The sequence below is a fragment of the Pristiophorus japonicus genome, chromosome 6, assembly GCF_044704955.1.
Source record: "Pristiophorus japonicus isolate sPriJap1 chromosome 6, sPriJap1.hap1, whole genome shotgun sequence".
In the NCBI taxonomy this organism is placed as follows: domain Eukaryota; kingdom Metazoa; phylum Chordata; class Chondrichthyes; family Pristiophoridae; genus Pristiophorus; species Pristiophorus japonicus.
In genome coordinates, this window is record NC_091982.1 from 9,590,687 (window position 1) to 9,603,166 (window position 12,480).

A 12,480-nucleotide genomic window follows, 5' to 3' on the forward strand; every position below is an offset into this window, starting at 1 on the left:
CGCTGGACAGGACTGCTCCGAGTGCTGTCCTACAGGGGTCGAGCGCTAGTCATAAACCAGCTGGTGGCCGCAATGTTGTGGTACCGGCTGGTCACTTTGACCCCTCCCCCTGCGTTTGTCGCCAAGATACAGAAGAAGCTGGTGGACTTCTTCTGGAACAACAGGAAGCACTGGGTCTCTGCCGCGGTCTTGAGTCTCCCGCTTGAGGAGGGCGGTCAGTCGTTGGTGTGCGTCAGCGCCCAGCTCGCGACTTTCCGTCTTCAGACCCTGCAGAGATACCTTTACGTCGAGCCCCCTCCTAGGTGGTGTGCTCTGGCGAGGTATTTCTTCCGCCAGCAGCGCGACCTCAATTATGACACGCAGCTCCTGTTTGTGAACTTGGGGGGTGCCAGGACCGCCCTCCGGGAGCTGCCTGTCTTTTACAGGGAACTCATCAGGGTCTGGAACAAAGTCTCCACCAAGCGCAGCTCTCCGCCGGCTGGAGTGGCGGCCGTCCTGCAGGAGCCGCTGCTCGGGAATCCGTACCTCCAAGGCCGAGGTTTCATGTGGCGGTCGGAAGAGAGGGCTGTGGCTGGTGAGGTGACCAGGGTCAGGGACCTGCTCGATGGCGGAGGAGCGGGCTGGATGGCGCCAGACACGCTGGCGCGGCGCCTAAACTCTGCCAACGTCCGCCACGCGGCCGATGCCATCGAGTCGCTAAAAACAGCTCTGGGCCCTGACTCCGTTAGGTGCATCGAGGAGGCTCAAGCACGTGGGGAGATCCCGTCCGAACTGACCCCCGTCCGGACGGAATTCCTCATCGGCACCAAACCCCGGAACCTCCCTCGGGGGCCGGCGCCTCACAACTTGAGCCGCCTCGGGGAAATCCCCTCCGTGCCTTTCAGTTCCGCGCGGAGGGGTTTCCTGTACGGGCTGCTCCTGCACACCCTCAACTTTGCCATCCTCGCCGGCCGTCCGGACACGCCATGGCGTACCATCTTGCCGTCCGGAGGAGGCGGGGGTCCCCGATGGAGGGCACTCTACGCAGGGGTCCTCCCACTATTCATCGGGGACTTGGCCTGGAGGGTGGTGCACGGAACAGTGCCGTGCAACAAATTTTTAAGCCGGTTCACGGACTCCCAGGCCGCCTGCAATTTCTGCGGTCTGGAGGAGTCCGTGTTCCATGTTTTTATTGAGTGCACGAGGTTGCAGCCCCTGTTCCATTATTTGAAGGGGCTGCTCCTGAAATTCTGGCTGCACTTCAGTCCCACCCTCCTGATCTTTGGGCACCCTGTGCGGAGGGGAGCGGGTAGGTCCGAAGGCCTCCTCGTAGGACTGCTCCTGGGCACGGCCAAGGATGCCATCAGCCGGTCCAGGCAGCGGGCGGTCGAGGGGGTCGTTCAACCTGACTGCCTGCCTCTCTTCCGCTCTTACATCCGGTCCAGGGTGTCCTTGGAGATGGAGCACGCGGTGTCCACCGGTACGCTCGCGGCCTTCCGCGAGAGGTGGGCACCGGAGGGACTGGAGTGCATCATCACGCCCGGCAACCAAATTTTAATTTGATTTTACGTTTTAAAGTTTAATTTGTTTTAATTGCCGGTGCTTTTAGTGTCCCCTTCCCTTTTATAGGGGGCACCGGAGAAATTGTGATTTTAGTGCCAAAAAAAAAAACACACACAAAAAAAAAAAGGAAAAAAAGTGCCTTGTAAATGTCTGGTGTGTCACCCAGGTCGGGTGGCACAGTTTAATGTTTATGTTTTGCAGGTAGACTCTAAAAGAGTTTCATGCTGACTGCCTGCCTCTCTTCCGCTCTTACATCCAGTCCAGGGTGTCCTTGGAGATGGAGCACGCGGTGTCCACCGGTACGCTCGTGGCCTTCCGCGAGAGGTGGGCACCGGAGGGACTGGAGTGCATCATCACGCCCGGCAACCAAATTTGAATTTGAATTTACGTTTTAAAGTTTAATTTGTTTTAATTGCCGGTGCTTTTAGTGTCCCCCTTCCCTTTTATAGGGGGCACTGGGGAAAAATGTGATTTTAGTGCCCAAAAAAAAAACAAAAAAAGAAAAAACACAAAAAAAAAGGAAAGAAAAAAAATGGTCTTGTAAATGTCTGGTTTGTCATCCAGGTCGGGTGGCACAGTTTAATGTTTTGTTTTACAGATAAACTCTAAAAGAGTTTCATGCACAAGGACCCCCAGGTCCCTCTGCACCGCAGCATGTTGTAATTTCTCCCCATTCAAATAATATTCCCTTTTACTGTTTTTTTTCCAAGGTGGATGACCTCACATTTTCCAACATTGTATTCCATCTGCCAAACCTTAGCCCATTCGCTTAACCTATCTCAATCTCTTTGCAGCCTTTCTGTGTCCTCTACACAAACCGCTTTCCCACTAATCTTTGTGTCATCTGCAAATTTTGTTACACTACACTCCGTCCCCTCTTCCAGGTCATCTATGTATATTGTAAACAGTTGTGGTCCCAGCACCGATCCCTGTGGCACACCACTAACCACCGATTTCCAACCCGAAAAGGACCCATTTATCCCGACTCTCTGCTTTCTGTTCGCCAGCCAATTCTCGATCCATTCTAATACATTTCCTCTGACTCCGCGTACCTTTATCTTCTGCAGTAACCTTTTGTGTGGCACCTTTACGAATGCCTTTTGGAAATCTAAATACACCACATCCATCGGTACACCTCTATCCACCATGCTCGTTATATCCTCAAAGAATTCCAGTAAATTAGTTAAACATGATTTCCCTTTCATGAATTCATGTTGCGTCTGCTTGATTGCACTATTCCTATCTAGATGTCCCGCTATTTCTTCCTTAATGATAGCTTCAAGCATTTTCCCACTACAGATGTTAAACTAACCTGCCTTTTGTCTGCCCCCTTTTTTGAACAGAGGCATTACATTAGCTGCTTTCCAATCCGCTGGTACTTCCCCAGAGTCCAGAGAATTTTGGTAGATTATAATGAATGCATCTGCTATAACTTCTGCCATCTCTTTTAATACCCTGGGATGCATTTCATCAGGACCAGGGGACTTGTCTACCTTGAGTCCCATTAGCCTGTCCAGCACTACCCCCCTAGTGATAGTGATTATCTCAAGGTCCTCCCTTCCCCCATTCCCGTGACCAGCAATTTTTGGCATGGTTTTTGTGTCTTCCACTGTGAAGACCGAAGCAAAATAATTGTTTAAGGTCTCAGCCATTTCCACATTTCCCATTATTAAATCCCCCTTCTCATCTTCTAAGGGACCAACATTTACTTTAGTCACTCTTTTCCATTTTATATATCGGTAAGAGCTTTTACTATCTGTTTTTATGTTTTGCGCAAGTTTACTTTCGTAATCTATCTTTCCTTTCTTTATTGCTTTCTTAGTCATTCTTTGCTGTCGTTTAAAATTTTCCCAATCTTCTAGTTTTCCACTAAGCTTGGCCACCTTATACGCATTGGTTTTTAATTTGATACTCTCCTTTATTTCATTAGTTATCCACGGCTGGTTATCCCTTCTCTTACCGCTCTTCTTTTTCACTGGAATATATTTTTGTTGAGCACGATGAAAGAGCTCCTTAAAAGTCCTCCACTGTTACTCAATTGTGCCACCGTTTAGTCTGTGTTCCCAGTCTACTTTAGCCAACTCTGCCCTCATCCCACTGTAGTCCCCTTTGTTTAAGCATAGTACGCTCGTTTGAGACACTACTTCCTCATCCTCAATCTGTATTACAAATTCAACCATACTGTGATCACTCATTCCGAGAGGATCTTTTTCTAGGAGATCGTTTATTATTCCTGTCTCATTACACAGAACCAGATCTAAGATAGCTTGCTCCCTTGCAGGTTCTGTAACATACTGTTCTAAGAAACAATCCCGTATGCATTCTATGAATTCCTCCTCAAGGCTACCCTGTGCGATTTGATTTGACCAATCGATATGTAGGTTAAAATCCCCCATGATTACTGCCGTTCCTTTTTCACATGTCTCCATTATTCCCTTGATTATTGTCCGCCCCACCGTGAAGTTATTATTTGGGGGCCTATAAACTGTGCCCACCAGTGACTTTTCCCCCTTACTATCTCTAATCTCCACCCACAATGATTCAACATTTTGTTCATTAGAGCCAATATCGTCGCTCACAACTGCTCTGATATCATCCTTTATGAACAGAGCTACCCCATCTCCTTTCCCTTCTTGTCTATCTTTCCGAATTGTCAGATACCCCTGTATGTTTAATTCCCAGTCTTGGCCTCCCTGCAGCCACGGTTCTGTAATGGCCACCAAATCATACCCATTTGTAATGATTTATGCCGTCAACTCATTTACTTTATTTCGAATGCTGCGTGCATTTAGGTAGAGTGTTTTAATACTAGTTTTTAAACTATGATTTTTAGTTTTGACCCCTCCTGCAGCCCCTTTATATTCATACATATTGTCCCTTCCTATCACCTTGTGGTTTACACTTATCCCAGTGCTACTCTGCTCTGTTGCTTCCTGCCTTTTGCATTCTTTCTTGGGGTCCTGTTCATCTGAGCTCTCACCACTCTAACTAGCTCAGAGCCATCTCCTGGGTTCTGAATACTCCTCGCATTGAGGCACCGAGCTTTCAGGCTTGCCTTTTTATTACACTTTGACTCTTTCGAATTTTACTGTACAGTGGCCCTTTTTGATTTTTGTCTTGGGTTTCTCTGCCCTCCACTTTTACTCATCTCCTTTCTGTCTTTTGCTTCTGTCTCCATTTTGTTTCCCTCTGTCTCCTTGCATTGGTTCCCATCCCCCTGCCATATTAGTTTAACTCCTCCCCAACAGCACTAGCATACACTCCCCCTAGAACATTGGTTCCGGTCCCGCCTAGGTGCAGACCGTCCGGTTTGTACTGGTCCCACCTCCCCCAGAACCGGTTCCAATGCCCCAGGAATTTGAATCCCTCCCTGCTGCACCACTGATCAAGCCACGTATTCATCTGAGCTATCCTGTGATTCCTACTCCGACTAGCACGTGGCACTGGTAGCAATCCCGAGATTACTACTTTTGAGGTCCTACGTTTTAATTTAGCTCCTAGCTCCTTAAATTCGTCTCGTAGGACCTCATCCCTTTTTTTTACCTATATCGTTGGTACCAATGTGCACCACGACAACTGGCTGTTCACCCTCCCTTTTCAGAATGTCCTGCACCCGCTCCGAGACATCCTTGAGCCTTGCAGCAGGGAGGCAACATACCATCCTGGAGTCTCGGTTGCGGCCGCAGAAACGCCTATCTATTCCCCTTACAATTGAATCCCCTATCACTATTGCTCTCCCATTCTTTTTCCTGCCCTCCTGTGCAGCAGAGCCAGCCACGGTGCCATGAACTTGGCTGCTGCTGCCCTCCCCTGATGAGTCATCCCCCTCAATAGTACTCAAAGCAGTGTATCTGTTTTGCAGGGGGATGACCGCAGGGGACCCCTGCACTACCTTCCTTGCACTGCTCTTCCTGCTGGTCTTCCATTCCCTATCTGGCTGTGGACCTTTCACCTGCGGTAAGACCAACTCGCTACACGTGCTACTCACGTTATTCTCAGCATCGTGGATGTTCCAGATTGCATCCACCTTCAGCTCCAACTCCGCAACGCGGACCGTCAGGAGCTGGAGGCGGATACACTTCCCGCACACTTAGTCGTCAGGGACACCGGAAGTGTCCCTGGGTTCCCACATGGTACAGGAGGAGCATATCACGTGATCGAGCTCTCCTGCCATGACTTAACCCTTAGATACACTTAATTTGGCGACAACACTGTTAGCAGGTTACTTACTGATATAAAAAAGAAAAAGAAAAGCTACTCACCAATTACCAGCCAATCACTTACCCCTTTGGCTGTGATGTCACCTTTTGATTTCTTTCTACTTTTTTGCTTTTTCTCCCGGCTGGAACTGCACAAGCTGGGCCTTTATAAGCCTCTCCACGCACCTCGAGCTCCCGCCTCCGATCTGCCGCCGCCTCTCGCAGCCACTGGGCCTTTATAGGCCTCTCCAGGACAAAGCAGCCTGCTTGATTGGCACCCCATCCGCCAGCTTAAACATTCACTCCCTCCGCTGTACCGTGGCTGCAGCAACTCACCAAGGATTCTTTGGCAAACACCTCCCACACCCGCAACCTCTACCACCTAGAAGGACAAGGGCAGCAGGTGCATGGGAACACCCACCACCTCCACGTTCCCCTCCAAGTCACATAGCATCCTGACTTGGAAGTATATTGCCGTTCCTTCATCGTTACTGGGTCAAAATCCTGGAACTCCCTCCCTAACAGCATGGTGGTATACCTTCACCACACGGATTGTTGCGGTTGAAGAAGGCTGCTCACCACCACCTCTCGAGGGCAATTAGGGATGGGCAATAGATGCTGGCCTTGCCAGTAACACCCACATCCCATGAGTAAATTTTTAAAAATTGTAGCATTTCAGCAAACCCTGCTCCGTATGGCTCAGCATCTCATCAAGAGATGTGCTGAGTCATCAGGGACACTTTGTTTCTTTGGAGTGGCATTGCTTTTTTAAAAATAATCTTCAGGGAATCCAGGACAAGGGAGGCACAACCTTAAAATTAGAGCTTGGCCATTTAAGAATGAAATTGGGAAACACTTTTTTTACCCAGATAGTGGAAATCTTTTGCCCCAAAAGTCTGTGACCCAGTAAATTTTTGTTGGGTAAGGGTAGCAAGGGATAGGACCTAACTGAATGGCAGAACAGACTTGAGAGGGTGAATGGGCTACTCCTATTCTTATATATCCTATGTTTAGGACTTTAAGCAGATCTTGAGACTGGTTTCACTATTTGGGAAATTTGATCTTAACTTCATTATATGATGGGGGAGACTAGAACTAGAGGGCATGATGTTAGAATAAGGGGCCGCCCATTTAAAACAGAGATGAGGAAAAATTTCTTCTCTGAGGGTTGTAACTCTGTGGAACTCGCTGCCTCAGAGAGCTGTGGAAGCTGGGACATTGTCTATTTCTGTCTTAAATTTATTCAGTTTCTTAAACGATAAGGGGTTATGGGGAGTAGGCAGGGAAGTGGAGCAGAGTCCATGATCAGATCAGCCATAATCTTGTTGCATGGCGGAGCAGGCTCGAGGGGCCGTATGGCCTACTCCTGCTCCTATTACTTATGTTCTTATTCGTGACCAGACACGATGGGCCAAATGGCCTCCTTCTATGATTTATAATAGAGGCCCTTAATGTAGTAAAGCTAACGAAGAATATTGCGAACTCCTTAAACTCACAAATCTCTTGTTGTTAACCTCTGACCCCCAAAGGTCTTTGATCCGAGCAGCCGGTGCCGAGTTGGGCAGAGTGAGGCATGCGCAGACAGGGAAACCTCCGCGCGCCTCGGTGTGGCGCCAGAATTCAAATAACCTGACGTTGGCTCACGTGATGCCGCGCGGGCAGTGCTCGCCGGGAGTTTGTGTCTTGGCGGCTCCGTGTGAACGGGTTGTTGGGAGGTTTCAGAGCGGCGCTGTGTCCGACAGGCAGACCCGTGCTGGTGAGAGGGAGAGTCGCTGTGCTCAGGGCTCTCTCTCTCTCTCTCTCTCTCTCTCTGTGTGTGTGGACGGACAGACAGAGCTCCGGGGACTTTTACTGTCATACCCGGGACTAGTGAGCATATTTGACCTCAACAGTTAACCTGAAATCCGTACTCGGTGGTGTCGGTTTCTTTCTCCAATACAGCTTGTTTGCTGAGCAACTCCACGCCTCGGTTCTGGTGGTGATTTTCTGTGTGATCCGATTGTCTTGAATTAATCCTGTAACCGGAAACCTATAGCGTCCCTGATTTTGCCTTTTCGAGGCCCAACTGTTCATTGCCGCCCCTGATGTGATGCTGATGATTGAGAATTAGTTACCTGGGGATGCGTATAAGGTGGCCAAGGTTAGTGGGAAACTAGAAGATTGGGAAAATTTTAAACGACAACTAAGAATGACTAAGAAAGCAATAAAGAAAGGAAAGATAGATTACGAAAGTAAACTTGTGCAAAACATAAAAACAGATAGTAAAAGCTTTTACCGATCTATAAAATGGAAAAGAGTGACTAAAGTAAATGTTGGTCCCTTAGAAGATGAGAGGGGGCATTTAATAATGGGAAATGTGGAAATGGCTGAGACCTTCAACAATTATTTTGCTTCGGTCTTCACAGTGGAAGACACAAAAACCATGCCAAAAATTGCTGGTCAAGGGAATGGGGGAAGGGAGGACCTTGAGACAATCATTATCACTAGGGGGGTAGTGCTAGACAGGCTAATGGGACTCAAGGCAGACAAGTCCCCATGTCCTGATGAAATGCATCCCAGAGTATTAAAAAAGATGGCGGAAGTTATAGCCGATGCATTTGTTATAATCCACCAAAATTCTCTGGACTCTGGGGAGGTACCAGCTGATTGGAAAGCAGCTAATGTAATGCCCCTGTTTAAAAAAGGGGGCAGACAAAAGACAGGTAACTATAGGCCGGTTAGTTTAACATCTGTAGTGGGCAAAATGCTTGAAGCTATCATTAAGGAAGAAATAGCGAGACATTTAGATAGGAATAGTGCAATCAAGCAGACGCAGCATGGATTCATGAAGGGGAAATCATGTTTAACTAATTTACTGGAATTCTTTGAGGATATAATGAACATGGTGGATAGAGGTGTACCGATGGATGTGGTGTCTTTAGATTTCCAAAAGGCATTCGATAAGGTGCCACACAAAAGGTTACTGCAGAAGATAAAGGTACACTGAGTCCAAGGAAATGTATTCGCATGGATTGAGAATTGGCTGGCGAGCAGAAACCAGAGTTGGGATAAATGGGTCCTTTTTTGGGTTGGAAATAGGTGGTTAGTGGAGTGCCACAGGGATCGGTGCTGGGACCACAACGGTTTACAATATACATAGATGACCGGGAAGAGGGGACAGAGTGTAGTGTAACAAAATTTGCAGATGATGCAAAGCGGGTTGTGTAGAGGACACGGAGAGGCTGCAAAGAAATTTAGATAGATTAAGCTAATGGGCTAAGGTTTGGCAGATGGAATCCAATGTTGGAAAATGTGAGGTCATCCACCTTTTGTGTGGGGTGTGGGGGGGGGGAAACAGTAAAAGGGAATATTATTTGAATGGGGAGAAATTACAACATGCTGCGGTGCAGAGGGACCTGGGGGTCCTTGTGCATGAATCCCAAAAAGTTAGTTTGCAGGTGCAGCAGGTAATCAGGAAGGCGAATGGAATGTTGGCCTTCATTGTGAGAGGGATGCAGTACAAAAGCAGGGAGGTCCTGCTGCAACTGTACAGGGTATTGGTGAGGCTGCACCTGGAGTACTGCATGCAGTTTTGGTCACCTTACTTAAGGAAGGATATACTAGCTTTGGAAGGGGTACAGAGACGATTCACTAGGCTGATTCTGGAGATGAAGGGGTTACCTTTATGATGATAGATTGAGTAGACTGGTCTTTACTCGTTGGAGTTCAGAAGGATGAGTGGTGATCTTATAGAAACATTTAAAATAATGAAAGGGATAGACAAGATTGAGGCAGAGAGGTTGTTTCCACTAGTCGGGAAGACTAGAACTAGGGGACACAACCTCAAAATACGGGGGAGCCAATTTAAAACCGAGTTGAGAAGGAATTTCTTCTCCCAGAGGTTTGTGAATCTATGGAATTCTCTGCCCAAGGAAGCAGTTGAGGTTAGCTCATTAAATGTATTCAGATCGCAGATAGATAGATTTTTAACCAATAAGGGAATTAAGGGTTCTAGGGAGCGGGCGGGTAAGTGGAGCTGAGTCCATGGCCAGATCAGCCGTGATCTTGTTGAATGGTGGAGCAGGCTCGAGGGGCTAGATGGCCTACTCCTGTTCCTAAGTCTTATGTTCTTTAATTGCGAGCGTGGACCACTTGTTGGAGCGCCATAATGGACCAGCTTTCCAACATTAGGAATATAATGTTTTTGGACAGCTTTATGGTGCAAGTACCAGAGTGTACTTCTGGCTGTAATTCTGTGCCATGTTTCCAGAAAGCAACTTATTGCTTTGCTAATTTTGTGAGATTGCTGCCTTTATGTTGGTGATCTGCATTTCATCTCACATGTGCATGTTGCAAGTCTGATGATGTTTGTGTTTTAATATGGGCTGGAGAGTGACACAGTTAATTCAGAGGGTAGGGTCCTGAACTTAAGGAAAGGTAACTTCGATGGTATGAGATGTGAATTGGCTAGAATAGACTGGCGAATGATACTTAAAGGGTTGATGTTGGATACGCAATGGCAAATATTTAAAGATCACATGGATAAACTTCAACAATTGTATATTCCTGTCTGGAGTAAAAATAAAATGGGGAAGGTGGCTCAACCGTGGCTAACAAAGGAAATTAAAGATAGTGTTAAATCCAAGGAAGAGGCATATAAATTGGCCAGAAAAAGCAGCAAACTTGAGGACTGGGAGAAATTTAGAATTCAGCAGAGGACAAAGGGTTTAAGTAGGAGAGGGAAAATAGAGTATGAGAGGAAGCTTGCTGGGAACATAAAAACTGACTGCAAAAGCTTCTATTGATTTGTGAAGAGAAAAAGATTAGTGAAGACAAACGTTGGTCCCTTGCAGTCAGATTCAGGTGAATTTATAATGGGGAACAAAGAAATGGCAGACCAGTTAAACAAATACTTTGGTTCTGTCTTCACTAAGGAAGACACAAATAACCTTTTGGAAATACTAGGGGACCGAGTGTCGAGTGAGAAGGAGGAACTGAAGGATATCCTTATTAGGCAGAAAATTGTGTTGGGGAAATTGATGGGATTGAAGGCCGATAAATCCCCGCGGCCTGATAGTCTGCAAGTACTTAAGGAAGTAGCCCTAGAAATAGTGGATGCATTGGTGATCATTTTCCAACAATCTGTCGACTCTGGATCAGTTCCTATGGACTGGAGGGTAGCTAATGTAACACCACTTTTTAAAAAAAAGGCGAGAGAGAGAAAATGGGTAATTATAGACTGGTTAGCCTGACATCAGTAGTGGGGAAAATGTTGGAATCAATTATTAAAGATGAAATAGCAGCTCATTTGGAAAGCAGTGACGGGATTCGTCCAAGTCAGCATGGACTTATGAAAGGGAAATCGTGCTTGACGAATCTTCTGGAATTTTTTGAGGATGTAACTGGTAGAGTGGACAAGGGAGAACCAGTGGATGTGGTGTATTTTGACTTTCAAAAGGCTTTTGACAAGGTCCCACACTAGAGATTGGTGTGCAAAATTAAAGCACATTGTATTGGGGGTAATGTACTGACGTGGCTAGAGAACTGATTGGCAGACAGGAAGCAGAGAGTCGGGATAAACGGGTCCTTTTCAGAATGGCAGGCAGTGACTAGTAAGGTGCTGCAGGGCTCAGTGCTGGGACCCCAGCTATTTACAATATAAATTAATGATTTAGATAAAGGAATTGAGAGTAATATCTCCAAGTTTGCAGATGACACTAAGCTGGGTGGCAGTGTGAGCTGTGAGGAGGATGCTAAGAGGCTGCAGGTTGACTTGGACAGGCTAGGTGAGTGGGCAGATGCAGTATAATGTGGATAAATGTGAAGTTATCCACTTTGGTGGCAAAAACATGAAGGCAGAATATTATCTGAATGGTGACAGATTAGGAAAAGAGGAGGTGCAACGAGACCTGGGTGTCATGATACATCAGTCATTGAAAGTTCGCATGCAGTACAGCAGGTGGTGAAGAAGGCAAGTGGGTATGTTGTCCTTCATAGCTAGGGGATTTGAGTATAGGAGCAGGAAGGTCTTACTACAATTGTACAGGGCCTTGGTGAGGCCTCACCTGGAATATTGTTTAGTTTTGGTCTCCTAATCTGAGGAAGGACGTTCTCGCTATTGGGGGAGTGCAGCGAAGGTTCACCAGACTGATTCCTGGGATGGCTGGACTGACCTACAAAGAAAGACTGGATCAACTGGGCCTTTATACATTGGAGTTTAGAAGAATGAGAGGGGATCTCATAGAAAAATATAAAATTCTGATGTGACTGGACAGGTTAGATGTAGGAAGAATGTTCCCAATGTTGGGGAAGTCCAGAACCAGGGGTCACAGTCTAAGGATAAGGGGTAAGCCATTTAGGACCGAGATGAGGAGAAACTTCTTCACTCAGTTGTTAACCTGTGGAATTCCCTACCGCAGAGAGTTGTTAATGCCAGTTCATTGGATATATTCAAGAGGGAGTTAGATATGGCCCTTATGGCTAAAGGGATCAAGGGGTATGGAGAGAAAGCAGGAAAGGGGTACTAAGGTGAATGATCAGCCATGATATTGAATAGTGGTGCAGGCTCAAAGGGCCGAATGGCCTACTCCTGCACCTATTTTCTATGTTGGTGAATGTTGATTTTTTTAAAACTAAACACACAGGGCCGGAATGGATGAAGAAACGTACACTCTCTTCCAGCGTGTAGCTGTGCAACTTGGTTGGGCAAAACATGATGATCTAAATGTCATTGAAACACAGGTAAATATGAACCTATAAT

General features: G+C 46.8%; 1 protein-coding gene and 1 long non-coding RNA gene across 4 annotated transcripts in view; one reads left to right on the plus strand and one right to left on the minus strand.

The window, feature by feature from the left end:
* LOC139265546 (uncharacterized) overlaps nucleotides 1–7,297 on the minus strand; it is a 48,157-nt gene extending 40,860 nt beyond the window's left edge. Inside the window, exon 1 of the long non-coding RNA XR_011593568.1 lies at nucleotides 7,238–7,297. This is a non-coding gene — a long non-coding RNA (uncharacterized lncRNA). The remainder of the gene's footprint in view (nucleotides 1–7,237) is intronic.
* Nucleotides 7,298–7,410: 113 nt separating this feature from the next.
* The window catches only part of gcna (germ cell nuclear acidic peptidase), a 48,705-nt gene continuing 43,635 nt past the window's right edge, over nucleotides 7,411–12,480 (plus strand). Inside the window, exons 1-2 of one of the 3 annotated variants that reach the window (XM_070881984.1) lie at nucleotides 7,411–7,881; nucleotides 12,365–12,461. In XM_070881984.1, the coding sequence (XP_070738085.1) occupies nucleotides 7,862–7,881; nucleotides 12,365–12,461 (117 nt within the window). In that variant the 5' untranslated portion in view covers nucleotides 7,411–7,861. The remainder of the gene's footprint in view (nucleotides 7,882–12,364; nucleotides 12,462–12,480) is intronic. The other 2 variants (XM_070881985.1, XM_070881986.1) reach the window with 2 other exon arrangements.